The 19,144-nt window shown below is 43.6% G+C and overlaps 1 protein-coding gene across 1 annotated transcript in view; it reads left to right on the forward strand.

Moving 5' to 3' along the window:
• The window catches only part of FMNL1 (formin like 1), a 382,798-nt gene that overhangs the window by 209,965 nt on the left and 153,689 nt on the right, over positions 1–19,144 (forward strand). The window contains exons 5-8 of the mRNA XM_078645122.1: positions 4,512–4,595; positions 4,866–5,006; positions 9,368–9,476; positions 11,745–11,821. Of these exons, the coding sequence (XP_078501248.1) occupies positions 4,512–4,595; positions 4,866–5,006; positions 9,368–9,476; positions 11,745–11,821 (411 nt within the window). The remainder of the gene's footprint in view (positions 1–4,511; positions 4,596–4,865; positions 5,007–9,367; positions 9,477–11,744; positions 11,822–19,144) is intronic.

A 19,144-nucleotide genomic window follows, 5' to 3' on the forward strand; every position in this document is an offset into this window, starting at 1 on the left:
GAATGGTGGCGGATGGCAAGACCCACTTCTTTGAGCTGTCAGACGAGGAGTAGACCTGACTGGAACTTGGGTCAAGGTTCCAAACCGAAATAGGAAGTGGCCCGGGCATCTATAAGGGGAGCAAGGGAGAGATCCTGTTGGCGTGTACGTACTGGACCCCAGAGTCGAGGAGACTCCCTGGGTGATTCCATGTCCTGAATTTTTGTCAGGTAGGATAGCACATTAGGAAGGGACTCTGAGACTCCTCAGGGGGAAGACCTGTAATCTGGGGGAGGCGTTCGCCGTGGGGGCTCCCTGATGGAGGATGAAGTGGACTCAGAGATGGGATCGGGGTAATAGAGGCAGAAAATAAAGACACAGCACGGCAAGGGTAATTGAGCAAGACATACATGTGAGGGACTGTTTAGGCACACTAAATAAATTTGTATTAGGGCAGCTGGAGTGGGTGGTGACTTATCCATTAGTGTTGGAGGACCGCTCTTGAATGGCCCCTCCTGTGAGATATACAAGGCAATTAGGGTTACAAATTTGAACTTAAAGAGTTATTTGTTCTAAGAAACAAGCTGAGGTGGAAACAAGAGGAGACTCGAGCTATGCGGGATGGGTAAACAAACTGTTTTGAGTTTGATGTTCTTCGGCAAATACCTGGGGAGGGTGATAAGGGAGGGGGAGTTGGGAGGGAGAGGTTGTACACAGTTGTAGTTGCAGCATGTACATGGAGATGATTCAGACAGTAAATGCTCACAGACACTCAGGGTGGATAGTAAACTATGCTCGGGAACTGGCCCCCCTGACCCTGGCAGGGAAAAGGAGAGACGGTGCACCCCCACTAAACAAAGATACAAACATCTTATATGTTGCACAGCTACAAACTGCTCACATGGAATGTCTGGAGACTTCGAGGATATGTGAAGCGACATAGGGTACTACCCTACTTGGACAGGTACAGGCGGACATAGCGAGCAGCCAAAACTAATAAAGAAATGGAGAGGGCAGTTGTTCTCGTCCACATATTCTGCCTATGCCAGAGGGAGTCCATTTTGGTGGCTCTGGCTGACCCTTTTAGAATAACTTACTCAGAGGCAGATCCGGATGGTAGATATATACTCATACAAGGCACGTTCGGACAGTAGAGACCTCTGCATCCTTAATGTTTGTGCCCCTAATGGTGCTGACAATAATATTTATGTGCAGATGCAGGACCTGCTGCTTGACTACATAGGCCTCCTGATACTCTAGGCAGGAGACTTCAACTGTATACTGGATGGGGAACTGGAGAGTTACACTCCAAGCCCCGCACCAAGCCAAGTATGGTAGAGCAACATTGCAACAGGCAATGAAAAACATAGGTTATAGGGACGTCTGAAGGCCGCTGCCCCAAACAGTAGGGAGTACTCATGCCATTCTCTGACACATGGCACATATAGCCGACTGGACCGAGTGTTGGGAACCAGGGAGGTACTCCCCAGAATACAGGCAGCTAGATATTTGGGCAGGTACCTATCGGATCATTCTCCCCTGCTGGTGGACATAAATAACACACTAACAGAGGGGGTGACCTCCAACTGGAGATTGCCACCAGAGGCTTTACTGGACCCCGCTTGCAGGGAAACACTAATCGATGCATTAACAACTTATATGACCAATAACTGGTTTACAACAGCCAGCAGGGAGATTGAGTGTGAGGCAATGAAGGCTAGAGTGCATCAGAAAAGTCTATGGTATCAAATACCAATTAAATAAGGACATCAAGACGCTGGAAGTGCTGCTAACTATGACACAGAGACAAGAGGCTAACTCTCATGACACGAGGATAATGGTGATGCTAAGCAGGCTCAGTAGGAAACCATGGATAGGCTAGACCAATACACTTTAAAGGAGTACCGTCAGCGCCTTCACAAGGAGGAAGACAAGCCCAGTAAGCTACTGGCTTGGATAATAACTAAAGGGACTGATAGTCCTCCCCTGATGGGCATGAGGCGAACTGAGGGAACGCTAGCGACTACACAGTCGGCAATTAATGACACACTGCAGGTTTCATATGCAGACCTCTATAAAAGGGTGGGGCAGCCTGCACGGGATGCCATTGCCTCCTACCTAGAGAGGCTTGACTTGCCTAGGATATTGCTAGCGGTGCGCAGGAATTTAGAGACTGAGATTGCATTAGAGGAATTCCAAACAGCGATGGTTAAGATGGCGAGGGGAAAGACTCCGGGAAGGATGGCTTCCTGTCGGAACTCTATGAGACCTTCAGGGCACAATTATCAGAAAAATAGCTGAAGGTATTTGAAGAGGCAAGGCAAAATGAAAGCCTTACTTCCACGATGCGAGAGGGTATTGTCTGTATGATGCAAAACTGTGAAAAGACCCCATGGATCTCTCCCATTATAGACCCCTGACCATGACAGATGCCAAAATACTTTGTAAACTTCTTACTGAGAGATTGCGCGTACTGGTGGGGTCACTGGTGCACCACAACCAGTGCAGCTTCATCCCAGGCTGTAGCACAGTTATAGACATGAAACAGCTGACACACCAAGATAGGAGGAAGGACTTATTACTGATCTCAATGGCAAAGGCGTTTGACACGCTCGACTGGACATATATGATGTAGGTTCTCCATCGTTTGGGGTTTGGCCTGATCTTGTGTAGCTGGATGCAGCTCTTATACAGCGACCCCAGAGCGAGGGTCATGATGGGAAGAGTGGTGTCAAGGGACTTGACGGTGGAGCGTAGCACCCGTCAAGGGTGCCCTCTGTCTCCACTACTTGTTGCACTGGTGCAGGAGCTGGTAGCCATTAACCCCGTGCTGAGCTTGAGGATAGAGGTATTGAGATTGGTGGCTCCATTCACTTACTCTCTCTAAATGCTGACAATGCGCTCCTCTGTCTGAGGAGGCAGGAGGAGTCTGTGCTTGATCTTCTGTCTAAACTACATGAGTTTGGGGATTTAGCCAATCTCAATAGAAACAAATTGCTGTTGTTCCCACTGTCATGCTGAAAGATCGGGCGGAGAGTTAATTGCCTAGGCTGGGATTAAGATTGGAAATGGACAAATTCCGCTGTCTGGGACTCATGGTGGCTTCTACAATGGACGTTCTCCACCACCACAAATTGTCAGGTTCTGGAGGATCTCAAATCCTCCATTGGTTTCTGAAATACATTGCCCATCTTGGTGGCAGGACAAATGGCCATCACTAAGATGGTCTTCCTGCCAAGATGCCTTCATGTAGTGCAGAATGCGATGTGTTCAGTTACCCTGGAGCACTTCAAGATTCTGAATAGTTTACAGATCTTCCTGGTTTGGGTAGGAAAATGTAGCACAGTAGCACTCAAAGCCCTAAAAATGGATCAGGAGCAGGGTGGCTTGGGAATGCCAGATATAGAGTTATATTACTATGTGATGCAGCTACAGCATGCAGCGCAAAGGGTGGCAGAGGAGGATACCTGGGAAAAGGGGCTTCTTGCTGGTACCTGCAAAGATACCCCCTATCCGAACTGCTCGTGAAGGGCTCGAGAATCAGTCGATCTAGTGCGCCAGACTGCAGATGCTTGGGAGGAGGCAACTGTTAGGGTTTTTAAATGAGCCCTTTTTGCGACAGAGTTAGATTTATGGGCTCTTCAATCGTTTAGTTGCATTGCGGAGGACATGTCCAGAATAGAGCATAAAGTCCTGAGGATTTGTATGCCTGGGCGACACTTCACAAGTTTTTCTGGTAATGGAGAAGGGAGATGATCGCGATCAGGGCCTGGGCCGACACTTCACACGTTTTTTCTGGAAATGGAGATGGGAGATGATCGCGAGCAGGGCCAGAAACAGGAACACAATAGCAAGACCTGCTAATACAGGACGGGATAGACTGGTGTAGTTGGGTAAAAGGATTATAATTGATTAATGTGGAAAGACAGCAAGAAAGTGGAGAGTTTATGTGCACCCCTATTTGAACAAGGGGCTCAATAAACGTGTATGAGGTCCCATGCAGGAAATTGGGGACCCATAACTAGATGCAATTGAGAGGAATGTATGCCTATGCGCTGGGAGGAATGTGTGACTGCAGCAATATGGTAATATGTATTATGACCTCTCCTGGTTGTTACATGATACATGATGTACCTGTTGTTAACAAAAGATAATAAAGAAAGTTATTTTTACAAAAATCCTTCTATTCTTGTGTCTGTCCTATTTGATTACAAGGAATTGTAAATCTTATTTCAGGGATTTATTAGTAGACCAGGGTCTCTGCAAGGCTAGTAACCCTGCAAAGGGGGGGCGGGGAGGGCTGAAGTTGGACATTTGATTGTGCTACTTCAACCCTACTAGTCTTTGAGCATCGCTGCTGTCAAGCAATCTCCCTATGTATCGCTATGATCATTCGGCCAGTTCTATCTGGTTATGAACAAGCCTGATGCACCCTGACATAAATTGCCTTTGTTAAGTCACCTTTAGGGGAGTTTGATCGGTTTCCTACCAGTTGTTCAGCTGATTTGCCTGATGGGCTTCCTCTCGTCTAGGTGGGTCCAGGAGTTCCTGAATGCAGAGAACAGAGGGCTGGATGTGCTGGTGGAATACCTGTCCTTTGCCCAGTGCTCGGTCACGTAAGTAATAATGTTAGACAGCCTTGTGAGGCACTTCCATTCTTATCCCAGCTCTTTCTTTATTTGTTCCTCTAGACTGTCTTGTTCAGTGTTCTTTCAGTAGAATCATTGCCCTCGCCTTCCATTATTTTCTCTCTGTTTTATAAAGTTCTGGATAAATGCCTCCATCCTTCTCTCTAGTGCTCTGCCACCTGCCATACACTCACTCATACACTCTTTATAAATGTTCTTCCTCTGAGATGACCCTTGTGCTATCGCCTCTTGCTACAGGTACGACATGGATGCCACGGACAATGGGACGGTGGTGGCTGAGAAGTCCAAGCCCCTTGACCGGTCTCTGGAAGACCTCACCAAGGGGAACTCCTTGTCCCCCTCACAGGGCTCGTCCAGAGTAAGGCACCTCACCGTCAGGTAATGTGTGAATGTGTGACTGAGTGTAAGTAAGCCGCATCTTGGTACTTGTTCTTAGTCCAGGCCCTGGAGAAAGAGTACACTAGTTGGTCTCATCCTCAAGACTGCAGCCTGGAGGATGGACATAAATGTTGTTCATTCCAAGCTAGAGAGAGTTGAGGGAGGAGTTCTATAGCCAAGCTATTCATTGAATAATACTCTACCTTGTCTAGATAAAGGTGGTATAATAGCACACGTTTTGGCAGGTTAGTCCAAGAGTCTGGTGGGGACATAGAGATGGGCTTTGCCACTAACTTATAGAGGGTCTTGTTTGTAAAAATGGTTTAAGACTTTATATCTCACCCATGCTTCTACTGGAAGCCAATAGTGGGTAAAGAGTCTGGTGCCCATTGGGTACCTCATAGGAGTAACGTGTAATACAGACAGTTGTGTTCTAGATTTCTTGCATGAATGGTCTAGCTTTGGAATGAAGGAAGCTCTGCAAACAAGGAGCTGGTGCAATCAGTGCACAAATTGAACATGGCTACCAGCACTTATGAGAGACTGCGCTTAAGAAGAAGCAGGAAAGCAAAGGCAGATCTGGTCATAAAATGAATCTTAAGTTAAGAAAGGTTTGCAAGGAGGTACAGGAGTCTTCATAATTTATGAGGGATATGTGCTTATAGTGGTTAGATGTAACTATGTTATCTCTTTTCTCAAAACGCTCTCTCTCTCTCTCTCTCTCTCTCTCTCTCTCCCCTCTCTCTCTCTCTCTCTCTCTGGTTTACAATAGCCAGCTGAACTAAGACAGTGGTATGGTAAGCAATGGCCATACATCTGTTGCCACAGAGTGTCCTAAGTTACTTAAAGCTTTTGTCCCCTCTTGAATGCTGACGAGATGCAAACAGTGGGATGCCAAGACATGAGAAGACAGACCTGTGATGCAGGGGAGCTAGACCTTGTTGATACATAACAGAGACACAAGCACTGAGACCTGTGGAACAAAATAATGATATAAGTGGGAAGGTGCTGGAAATATCTCCAAAGTTTCATAAACATCTTACTTTAAATAAGCCACCTTCTCAAGTTACTGTAGCTGAGGTAATCAAACTGTTATCCATGAGGATGTCTGGGCTCCTGGTGTGATTTTGAGTAGCATGAAAAATTATAATTCTGCTATCAAAGTTCTGCTGCGGTAAAATGTTTACAGTTTCACAGTGTTGTGAATATCATCTTTCAAAAATGTCTTCAACTTATCCTGCAAATAAAGATGGTTTTGTTGACTTTTCTTTGACAAAACCTACTTTTTGAGGGATTTTCAATCTACATTATCAAAGCTGGGGAAAATCATCCCAGATTTCACACACTCCTGAGTTTTAGCTGTAGACAGATGTGCTAAGAAGGTTGGCAAGGAACTAGAAAGAAGCTAACACAAATAGTAGGTGACCTAGTAAATTACTTTCTTTCTTCTGTTAATTGTGCTGCAGCCAGTTGGCAGTCAACCAGTCCTTGTTGGTCACTAAGCCCTCATTTTGAAAAGTGAATTGGGCCACATGTTCAACATCTCAGATTGAATATTTGGAAGTTGCCTTTGGTTGAGTCTTCCAAGTCTCTCTACGACAGAGGACGTTACCCCTAATTTTGAGCACAGTTCCTGGACATAGCATCCCTCTTACAATGTAGGTGCTCGCACTAGCAGGCACTTTGGTTTTATATTTCCTATTGTAGCTCCTATGACGATGGGCAGTTTTTCTGAGGCCTAGGCAAATTGTAAATATTACTTATTGGGTGGGTGCAGGCAGAGCGCAAAACATATGCAAAAAGTAAAGACCTTCACTTGGGAAGGAGAATCGCAGATCTCCCAAGTGTGCCTATATCCTTCTTCCACAAATATTCTCTACATCTGCAAGGGACAGTCAGCTTGACCAATCTTGGTGCTTCTTTGTACTCTACCCTTTCACACTCTGATGTCCTACAGTTTCCATCGACTTAAGGCTTGTGTTCCAGTCTCTTCCTAGGAGAGCCCAGTGAGTTACGCTTCTCAACAAAAACCAGACCATCATATCGGTGATCAGTATTACACCTACCGAGGCTTGTCTAACTTTTGATCTACAAACTTTATTATCTCCAACCCATGTTTAGTTGGATCTTGGAATCTAGTCCTCTCATGACTACACAGTTAACATATAACATTCACAATTCCTAGTTGGCACTTTGCCACCGTCTCCCCATATTCCACTTTCAGGTGGCCACAGTACCGGCCAAGGCTAATAGGTCTGTGTGCCGCACTCACAGAGGCAATGAGCCCATGCAGGGGGTGAGGAAGGGGATAGCACTACAGGGTCTGCCCTTTAGATACTTTCCTGCTATGTCTTTGGTGCTGGAGCAGCACTGATGTGCTCCCCCATTGGCTTTGTAGGTTCCACTCTCCAGATCACCATCCTTTTCCTGTCATAATGCTCTACAGCAATGTCTCCTCCTATGTCCCCTTCAGGCACCCTCAAAAGGAAATGTGTTTAGCCTCTGCTCAGGAAGGACCTCTTGCATCAAAGCAGCGAGTGAAAATCAAATGGGCAATACATTTATTATAGTGCATAGCATGGCAGGTGCACAAACACCTGAACACCAGGCATTTATCTTTTTAGCCATTAACAGAGTTTTTATAGCAAAAGTGTTACATAAGGAGTAGAAAGCAGATTTGTTGAGACCGATTCTGTGACAATACACAGGGTAATAAGAGAAAATATGAATGTCAAAAGTCTATGTACAGCAGATGTTGAGTTCTCTACCGATGCTCTTCTCCGCATTAACGCCCATCTCCGTTTACCTTGCTTTCGATTGCTGGAACACATCACTACTGCTCATGGTAAGCATCCTGTGTGTGGACCCTCCCCTAGTGCAACCCACATCCTTCCTGGCTTTGGTTAGCTGGTGTTTTTTACTGGAGGTGAAGTGTTGCATGTATGATTCTGACACAGGGTCTGTCCTCCTGGTATAGAAGACCAGAAAGAGTCTGAACAATGGTAAGTTAAAAAGTCATGAAGCCAAGGATCAGAGAGCCAAAGTCACTCTGACGGAATAGCCCTCCTGTTAATAGAAAAGGATCCATTTGTGGGAAAAATGAACGAAAATGGCCATCATGGGGGCTGCCTCTTTCTAAGCAGGAGATCTAGACGTGATTTAATCTTTGGCTTTGAACAATGAAAATCATTTTCTATTAACTTCCATCACCCTGAGGTGATACACAGTTGTTTCTTTGGGGCATAAATCATGGCTTCACAGATCAGACCTTTGCAGATTTGTGTCTACTGAACATGCTTTCTAAAGTGGAGATAATATGCTTCTGCAAAGCCTGACCCTAAAATGGATGCAAGATCTTACCTGATCAACACTTCTCGCTTCTATGGCAGCCATTTATAAACCTGACTTTGCAGAGCCCATCCAATGAGAACATCACTATTGTATTGATATGGATTTGAACAAAACATTTGGACGAGGTGGTAAGTGAGTGGTGGCGATCTTTGAGACAGGCAAATACCTAAATGTTGTTGATGTTCCCATGGTCTGTGCAGACACAGAGAAAGAAGCAGCATACATAAACTTGCCTGATTCAAAGATGGCTGTAGCTTGGAACCTGGCCATTTCTTAATACTTCAGTTGTGCCCTGTGCAGCATAGTGACATCTGATATCTAGGAGGGAAACTATCTGCAAGGCTCTGCATGCTAGTGTACTGTACTGAAAGAGAAAGAAGGATATGATTACAATGGTTGTGCGTGATGCATGTGCGTGATGTATAGAAGGGAAACGGCCACTACAACGCGGCCGTTTCAACGAAAACCTTAACCACGCATGCATTACAACGCATGCGTGGTTACAACGAAAGCCTTTACCACGCATACGTTTACTACGAGTTTGAGGGGGGTGGGGGGGTTCCCCCCCAAAAAACACTAACCTTAAGTCGAGAAGTGCAGGCAATCTGCATCGTAGAGGAAGGAAACGGCTGTTTTTTATTTAATACGTGTGACGTCACCATGGAAAAATACGTGGAGAAGGATATGCGTGAAAATAGCATTCCGTTGTAGCGCATGCGTGGTAAAGGCATGCGTTACAACGGAGTTCGTTGTAAGAACATACAACCATATAGAATGCTTGATCAGTAACTTGGCTTCCTTTTATAACTGGCTGGACTCGAAAATGTGCACTAAAAGAATATATATTGTATCTTGAAAATGACTATTTACACAGGGTCAAGTGAAGTGTAACTTCTCTAGTAATCCGAAACCCTGCTGTAGCTAGGAACCTGCATGGTTAGTTGTGCTCTGTGGTTTTCTGGGTATGTGCCGCTGTTTCACTGCTTCCATTTCTTGCTTTTTGGCATTAGGTTCAACACTTTGCCAAGCAGGAAGGCCCTGCGAAATTCACGCATTGTCAGCCAAAAGGACGACGTCCACGTGTGCATCATGTGCCTTCGTGCCATCATGAACTATCAGGTGGGTCACATGTGCAAATACAGAACGGAGGAACCCTGGGGGCAGATTTACAAGCCCCTTGCGCCACTTTTGCGTCATTTTTCCCATGTTAAAAATGACGCAAAAGTGGCACAAGGGGCTTGTAAATCTGCCCCCCTGTGTTTCTCTTTTGTCATTCATTCCTTTGCCTTCGTCCTACTGTCTTCCTTCTGTCCTGCTTTCCACCTTCTCTTATGTTCTCTGCGATCCCACATTTTAAAAATATTCCCAACTTTCAGCCTCTTTTTAAAAATGCCCACTGCGTGGGCTGAACTTTCCCCCACTCTACGTGCTAAGTTTCCCAGGACCATGAGTGACTAGCTAAGGCAGTCCCGAATTTAATTAGGATTCTGGGACTTGTAGTCCTAGTTTTATACTTGGTTAACTAAGGCTACAAGGCCCAGAATTCTAAGGGAAAAAAAACAGGACTGGACTAACTAGTTACGCATGGACCTGGAAGCATGGCAGCTGTGCCCACTGCAGGTCCACGTTTGGCGCAGGTGAAACCAACTTGGGCTATTTATTAATGTTCCAAAGAGCTAACATACCCATGCCGGCTTCATGACACTAACACACAAACAGAAAAAAACAAAGCCTTGAAACAGGTATCAAGTTGAAAAATCACCCTATAAATGGCTGCGTTTTACCGGTTTTAATGAAGGCCGCTGATTCGCCTCAAACCGAAATAAAGTTAATAGAGAATTCTGCAGTTGAGGTGCCGGAGTACTGTAGGCCTGACCTCTAATTATGACACTTGCAGCCGCTTGTAAGACCTTAAGTACCGCCGAGGAACCTTAGATCGGCTGGGGGGTGCTGCTAATTGTTCCCTGAATCAAGAGGGGGCTATGGGTGAGAGCTCCTTTGGCTACTTGGCACCTAAAGTGTGGAATGCTCTGCCCCTAGCAGTTGCCAGGCCCAGCCGGAAGACCTGTTCAGGAAGAAATGTCAAACCTGTTTCTTGAAGTCAGGATGTAGGGGGGATTTGAGGCTGGTGGGCAACGATACCTAGTGCTGGGAACCCTCGTATGAGATAGCTATGGGCTCTAGAAAGTACATCATTATTATTAATTGGCCCTTCTTGAACACAGGAACCCTTAGAAAGTTTTCATATGCAGACATAAGATTGTTATATGGTACACATACAGTGGAGAGGCAGGATCGAGGTGAGACATGGACAACAATGATGGTGAATCCCTATGTGAAAAGGCATGACCGGCCTTTGAGACAGAACACCGCAGGGAATGCCCGCTTTTTACGTGTACTTGGAGGCAGGCCCTTAAGTGGGCTGGGTCCTGTTGGCTCTAAGAACAGGTGCTGAGATTGGTCCATATTGCCCTCACCTTCCAAGTAAATTAAAATCTTAACACTGAGAGGGTTTTATGCAGAGAACTGTCAGAATACAGATCGTTATGCATGTGAAGGAATACCTATGCAGAAAGGGGCCTGTCCTCCGAATCTTAATTTGCAAAGTAAATGCCAGGCCTTTCTCAGAAAGCTCCTGTGAACTGCACCACCCATTGCCTCTCCAGTGCTGCCAGTGACAGTACCAACACAACTATAAAACCTCACACTCCTATAATTGTGACAGTATAACCTTTTCCAAGCCACCCAAAGCCATAATAAAGGCTTGAGCGGCAGGAATTATTCATTTTTAATGTATATTGACTAAATAAATACTGTTGCTTTGCTCATCTCAAAATTTGACAGACAGCACCACCATGTGGTGGACTGTCACTAGAGCCAGTGATGACAAGTTCCGGTGCCCAGAACTGGAAACCACAGGCTCAAATTAAGCACTACTGTCCTCTGACCTCCGTGGGAGTCTATGTGAGGATTTTATGCAAAGGGCTAGGAGTCTCCAGATCTCTAGGTGTGTGAAGGGGATTCATATGCAGAGATGTCTGTCCTTTGGCCTCTATAGGAGTGACTGTGAGGGATTTTGTATTAAATACCTGGATGCAGTAACAGAAAGAGGCAGCAAAATACCAGTCTGCGACACACTATACTAAGCAGATTTTTATATTACATGTTTAAGCCACACCCTAATTACATCGACCAAACCCCTTTGAGAGACCCCCAAGTTTTTTTCATCCCGTCTAAAGTCCTGCTGAGGAATCCACACAACAAACAATGAGGAGTAAATACTGCCTACAAAACAGGCTTCATAGATTGAGAATCTTTGTCGCATTGTTTCCCACTGTTTCGATCGTTATGTGGTTACTGTTGTTTTCTGTTGTTTGTTTACCACAGTCTGGATTCAGCCTGGTGATGAACCACGCCTCCTGTGTGAACGAGATCACACTGAGTCTCAACAACAAGAGTGCCAGGTATGGTGGCTTCTAGTGCCTGTCCGCGCGCCGTCATCAAGCTTTAAGCTGCATTTACCCGCAGTCTTTATCAGGTGGCCTGTACATTGCCATCCTTCTCCTGGACTTCTTGTATCCGCATTCTGATGGTCTGTGTGATGCTAATAGGCCGGCATGAGAGTGTTGGTGGGTAATGATGCTGTTAAAGCCCAGTCTTACGCTGGGTGAGTTTACCAGCGGGCAAACACTTGCTATTTGATCCAGAGTAGGAGCTGTGTGATAGTCAGGCCTTTTCTTCAACTCCAGGAGTACTTAAAAAGTAACACACAGGGCCTGACACTGAGAGTGTGTTCTCAAGACTACTCCATAGCACACATTTAGAAACAAGCAGTGGCAATGCCAACAGGTCTGGCTTTTAGATGAAAGCACCTCCTTAGTAAATGATGGATTTAGGCATTCAGTAAGTCATCATGATGTCACTCATCTTAGCATTCGTGTCCATTCATCCATGCACTGATTTATTCTTGCATGCATCCTCTTACACAACCACAATAAACTCACACACAAACTTAGCAATATATTCAGGACAAATTAAAAGTATAAAGTAGGAAAAGAAAACATGCTGCAGCCTAAATCTGGCAGGCATCTGCTTGCATGAACAAAATTAAACATAGCAGGTGGGCATTTTGCAATGGTATTGTGTATGATGGTTTGTTTTTTTGAAGTTCCAACATGGCTGCCATATTTAGCACCAATGTGTTTGCCATCTTGCAAGTGTAAAACAGTGGAACAATAGGCAATACTATTCCATGATGGTGGCCTCTTCTAGAACAGTAATACTCAAAGTACGGCCCAGGGGGTGCTTGTGGCCCTCTCACCCTTTACATGCGCCCCCCCAGTCCCCGGCAAACAGCAGCATGAGCTGATGTTCACTTGATGAGCACTAATATTCAGAATTTTTTTAATAAATGGTCCACCTGCATTATTTAGGGTCACTACAATTTTTTTTCCCGAAACCCAACATTTTTTAATGTTTGGTGGATGGCTATGAAAACCGATGCCAGCCGTCCATCAAATATTTTGTACCTTGAATAGTAGTTCCTATCTAACAAGGTAAATTTGGTAGAAGTCTGTCAAACCTTAAATATGTCCCTATATATTCTATCCCCATGGTTCGTTCAGCTAGGTAACCTGCCTAGTATGGTAATCTGTGAGATTCCTCTTAACAAAATACTTTGACGACACTCTCATTAATAACAATCTTAAAAGAATTAAGTTGAGTCTATGGCATTCTCATAAATGTTCATAATAAACAGATCAAACCTATAAAATCTGAAATATCTTTTCCCGATGAATCAACGAGGCATGCAGCTTTTGTCTTTCTTTTTTTATTTATTTTTTGTCCTCTTATATGCCACCAGAATATATGTACTCTAGATGGGCCTCGCTGTTGCCTCTTATACTGTTTTTTTTCGAGTCCGCCATGGAAACAGTATCATAGCAGACAGGGATCCCCAGAGGTAGGCTGCTTTCCTTATCCTACTCCTCCAGGCCTATTTTAGGCACCCTAGGCCTGGTGGAGGACAGGACCGACACAACCTCTGACATAATCACGGGACCGCTCACCTATTTATCCAGACCATCAATTTAGACCAGACATTCTCAGTGTTCGTACTACGGCCAGCCAAATCCATTTTGCATACTTCCATTATATACTTCAGGCATGCTGCAAATCTCGGAGGAGACGCTGACTTCCACTCCATACAAATTTGTCTCCTTGCAATAGCTATTATGTAGAAGATGAACTGAGTATCCAAACTATTGATATTATAGTCTTTCAGTAGACCAAAAAAGACGAGTCTGCGAGAACAAATAATAGTTATTGAAAGTACATCACCCAAAAAGTCCATTATCGCTTTCCAATAATCTTGAATAACTGGACATTCCAAAAATATATGGATATCATCAGCTGCGTTATGATTACAACGGGGACAATAATAGTTGTTTCGTGTAATCCTATGCAGTTTGGCCGGTGTCCAATAAACTCTATAAGCCGTAAACAGGTGATTGCGTCTTAAATTGGCTGGTTTAATTAACCTCTGAGAAAGAAAAAAGGAATCTAACCATCCTTTACTGACCTCTTCAGGGGGCTCAGATATACAGTTTCCCCATAACTTTATTATCTCTGAATGCATTTTACTCTCCTCTTCCTTAATCATCAAATTGTACCAAAATGAAAGCTCTTTCACCCATTTCCCCCCTCTGCCAATTGCATCAAGAATATCTGTATCTTTCTCCCTTTGCATATTTTGGCTGGACCACCAGGCAGATAGTTGATAGTATTTAAACCTTGTCACCTGTCCATCTGTGAGTTGTGCTAAAGAGTTCCAACTTATTAGGCCCGAATCTGCCCAGAGATCCCCCCATTTTTTTAACCCAGCTGTTTTCAAGGGTTGTGACAGTTGGTCCTGGAGGCATTGGGGAGTGCCAGGAGAGTCCCATATTGGGGAGTGTGTATGGTAATAAGGAATATCAAATGTCTTCCTAATGAACCCCCAATTTTTTAGTGCAGTCTGTAAGATTTTAAGGCGAATTTTTAAAAAAAAATTCTGGTCTCCAAACTTAAATATAAAGTAATCATGGTCATAAGGTGAATCAGTTAATAGAGCTTGAAACAAGCGACCCTGTGATGATGCATCTAACTTATTTGCAAGAAGCCTAAAATTTTTGAAGTGAAATGCATGACAGTATGACAAAAGATCGGGGAGGGCAAGCCCTCCTATTTTTAAACCCCTCCTCAATTTCTTCCATGCAATTCTTGTTGACTTACAGGCCCATATAAAAGATCCAATTTTACCTTGTAAAATATTAATGTCTTTCAGTAAAAATGATAAGGGGATGCAGTTAAATAGAAAAGTCAATTTTGGAAGGATTGTCATTTTAATGAGGTTGACCCGACCGTATATGTTTAATGGCAAATTCCCCCATCTTATTAAAGCTTTATTAATATCTTAACCACCTTTTGCCAACTGAGTGATGTAATATCTTTTATTGATTGAGTTAGGTAAATTCCCAGGTACCTCATATTTTGTTTTGCGCCCGATATATGTATGTTGTTATTCCATCCCATAATCTCCGTTTTCTCCTTATTTATCTGGTAACCAGACAGTTTCCCAAATTCTTCTGATAAAAAAAATAACCTTGGAATGGCTACCGAGTGATCCGAGGTATATAAGAGAAGGTCATCCGCGTACAACGCCACCTTCAGTGGCAGATTTCCAAGCTGAAATGATTGAATAATATTGTCCTCTCTAATCCCACAAACAAAAGGCTCCATATAAACGTCAAACAAAAGGGGAGACAAAGGACAACCCTGCCTAGTACCTCGAGATATATCAAACCACTCAGATAAAGTTCCGTTGACTAAGACCTTTGCCTTTGGATTGTGGTATAAGGATTTAACCGCCTCTATGAAGATTTGAGGGAACCCAAAAGCCGCCATTGTGGCCCATAGATACTTCCAATTTACCTGATCGAAAGCCTTGGCCGCATCTATGGCAACCAGGGTCAGTGGGAGATTTTTAGTGTTAGCGTAGTCTATGGCCCCTATTGCTTGAAATGTTAATTCGTTTAACTGTCTCCCTGGGATAAAGCCTCTCTGGTCAGGGTGAATTATGGATTTTATGACCTTCGATAGTCTAGTGGCTAGGATACCAGAGTAAATCTTCATATCTGTATTCAGCAATGAGATGGGTCTATAAGACTCTATTCTTTTTAAATCTTTATTTGGTTTTGGTATGAGCGTTATAATGGCTTCTCCCCAAGAGGAAGGTGTGGAGTAGCCATAAATCAATAAAAGATTGAAGAGTTCCCTTAATGGAGCTATTAATTGGTCTTTGTTGTCTGAATAAATCTCCACTGGCAGCCCATCAGACCCTGCAGCTTTCCCTTTTTTCATTTTCTTCAATTGACCTAAAATTTCCCCTTCTGTTATCTCACTTTCCAGATATACTTTATCCGTTTCAGACATTTGCGGCAGATGTTTTGTTACCAGCCAGGATTCTAAATCCTCCCCCTTAGGATCTTTGTCTTCCGTATAAAGACTCCTCATAAAGGACCTTGCTTCTTCTCTTATCTCTGCATCTGTTTCTATCAGATCTCCTGTCTGTCTTTGTAATAGGACTTTAATGTTATTTCTCGTTCTCTCTTCTCTAGCTTTCCAGGCGAGGAGGGCTCCACACTTTTCTCCATACTCAAAGTTTTTTAATCTACTAGACTCCCATTTTTCTTTGAGAGTTCTTTCATCCAGAACTTTTAACTGAAGCTGTAAGTCAGACAGTTCCTTCTCTAGCAAATGTACTCTACTGGAGTTCGTTAAGATTGCATTTTGTAGTTCAAGATCCTTTCTTGTTATTGCTGCCAGGTCTTCCCTTCTTTTTATTTTTATGCTCTTTCTCTTATAGTGCATTAGAGAGCTTAAAACACCCCTCAAGTAGGCCTTGTAAGTTTCCCAAACTACCTGGGAAGAGGAGGATCCTAAGTTTATTATAAAGAATTCTAGTGTTTTATCTTTAACTTCTACTTTTATCTGATTATCTAATAGAAGTGATCTCTCCAGAGTCCACCTTGGTTTTAATGGAGTTATATTTAGTTTGATTGCCAATTCCAGAACAGCGTGATCTGATAATCCTGTAGGCGTAAAGGAAAGGTGTTGATCAACTAAAAAGTGATCTATTCTAGAATAGTTCTTGTATTTTTTGCTATAAAAAGTGAAGCCTGGTTGAGATCTATACTTTTTCCTCCAGACATCTACTAGAGTAAAGTCTTTCATTAAGGCATCTAGAATGACAAGTGATTTTGAGGGAGCGTGGTATTTAGCCCTAGAGGTTCTATCTAATTTTTTATCAAAAACCAGATTGAAATCACCACCTAAAATTAGAGGGCCAGTTGTCGTGAATAATGCTAATTCAAGTTTGGACAGCGGAACTGGATTGTCCTCATTTGGGCCGTAGTATACTGCAATTGTATAGGGGATGGTTAGAATATATACTTCTGCGATTAACCATCTTCCCGATTGATCTGTCTCAAAACTTCTCAAACTTATCCCTCTGTTCGCTCGAATTATGATGGAAACTCCCCTTGTGACGCCTAATTGCCTGGAGCTAATTATGTCTTGAACCCACCTAGACTTCTTAAAGAGAGAATCACATAGTGCTGCCTCCAAATGTGTTTCTTGCAACATTATGATTTGAGCGTCTGAATTTCTTAAAAATTCACAAATTCTATTCTGTTTTATTTTTTCCCCTATACCGTTAATGTTCCATGACAGGACCTTAAGCTTATATGAGTTTATCATGGGTCTAATATATGCTCGTGCCCATCCATACCTTTATGCATCAAACATTTATTTATATATGAGGATTTTTTTTTTTTCCTGACTCCCCCCCCCCCCGTTGAACCCATCCCCCCTGAGGAACCCCCCACACATACCTGGCGATGACTTCGCCTTTCGGAGCAGCCAAGTGGTGCCCATGACCGGTTTACTGTATTCTAGCGAGACAAATTAAATCACAAATAAATCATCATATCCCCCTGTTTTATCATACAGCTTGCATATACAACATTTTACTTTCTCAAATTCCCCTCCACCGTTCCCCATTTTTTTTTTTTTTTTTTCATTTTATTATTTTCTTCCTTGAAATAATCATCTTATCTGCCCAGTTCTATACCTCCTGCTCACTCTTTATTCGATCTAAGAGATTATCAACCTCCTCTGGCTGTGTGAAGCTATATGTCTTGTTCTTCCACATGATCCTAAGCATAGCTGGGAATCTCATCTGGACGTGTGCTCCCAGTGACCTTAGATCCGGCATTCTAGTTCCCAGTTCCCATTGTCTTTGTGCGGTTCTTGCGCCAATGTCGGACCTGATGAGGTAAGGGCTGGATTTATAACGTAAATCTGTTTTCGCAAGGGATCTCCCTAGAATGAGCTCCTTGACATTGTATGTCTGAAAGTTTACAAGTATTTTCCTAGGTGTTTTCCTGTCCGTACGTCTCTTGTAAGGGTCTCTATGTACCCTTTGAATTTCTGCCTCCAAATCTATATCCGGACGATCTTTTAAAACACAGTCTCTCAGGAGTTTACAGACAAATCCCTTTAAGTCCTCCAACTCTTCCCCCTCTGGTATTTTCAGGATCCTTAAGTTATTCCTCCTAGCTTGGGTCTCCAACCGTTCAATGTCCATAGCCAATGGTCTATTCTGGGCTTTAAGATGTTCTATATCCTTTTGATTCCCATGTACAGTTTTGTTCAGAGCAGCGGCTTCTGTTTCAAGATTCCCTGTGCGCAGAGTGACCTCTTCTAGTTTAGATTCTAACACATCGAATCTGTCCTTTATTGTTTTTTGGTTGGTTTCCGATATCTCAAATTTCAACATCATATCGCCTCTCAAGGATCGAAAAAGATCCCCTAGCCGGTCACTCTCACGCTCACTTGAGTCTTCAGAACTCCTCCTTATTCCTGAATTTATCTGAGCAGAATCTGAATGATTGTCTTTGCTTGCATCCACACTCCTAGTCTCCTCACCCGGCTCCTTAGAACTGCTTTGTACAGGTTTAGCCATTGCAGCCTGACTCTTGGGTCTAGTGTCTAGTTTTCCCCCTACTTTATCTGCCGGGGGTGCTTTATTTAAATTAGCAGAAGCACATATTCCCTCCTCCACATTTTCCATGTTTCCCAAATTTTCTAGAACCTCGTAGCGGTTTTTTAAAGATGTAGTGCCAATGTTGCCCTCCAACGGCACTGAAGAACGCTTAGCCTGATCTAGGACCTTAAAAAAAGATTTTAGGGATGGAGTACTTTTCACCGCTTGGCCCTCGTGAGATACTCCTTTAAGTTTTTTAACTAATGTAGTCCTTTTCTTTTTGCTCTTGCAGGGGGTTAATGGCATAGGTCGCTCCCTCTCTTCAAATTCTAAGGCCCCTTTCTCTCTTAACTCTACCCTCGATCTCAGCTGGTACCTGTTTCTTCTTATTGGAAGGATATCTCCCTGTTTTACATGTATTGAGCTAATCTCAACATTAACTGACTTGGTATTCTTAGCTGTAGCAGCTTCCGTCAATTTTTGCCCTCCTAACTCAGAGCATTTCAACAGAGCCGGCTCTTGTGCTGGAACTTCAGTGTTCTTATATACTGGGAGACCAAGCTGCGCTTGATCCATGCAACCCCACCTCCCAGTAATAGATCCGTGAGTCGCTACCACCTTACTCCCCCTCTCCTCACCCCTTACTAGCAGAGAGTAGAGCTTCTTTCTCACAGGGTCCGTTTTGGTAGGCTGTTGCTCA

This window comes from Lissotriton helveticus, chromosome 5_1, assembly GCF_964261635.1.
Source record: "Lissotriton helveticus chromosome 5_1, aLisHel1.1, whole genome shotgun sequence".
Classification (NCBI taxonomy): Eukaryota; Metazoa; Chordata; class Amphibia; order Caudata; family Salamandridae; genus Lissotriton; species Lissotriton helveticus.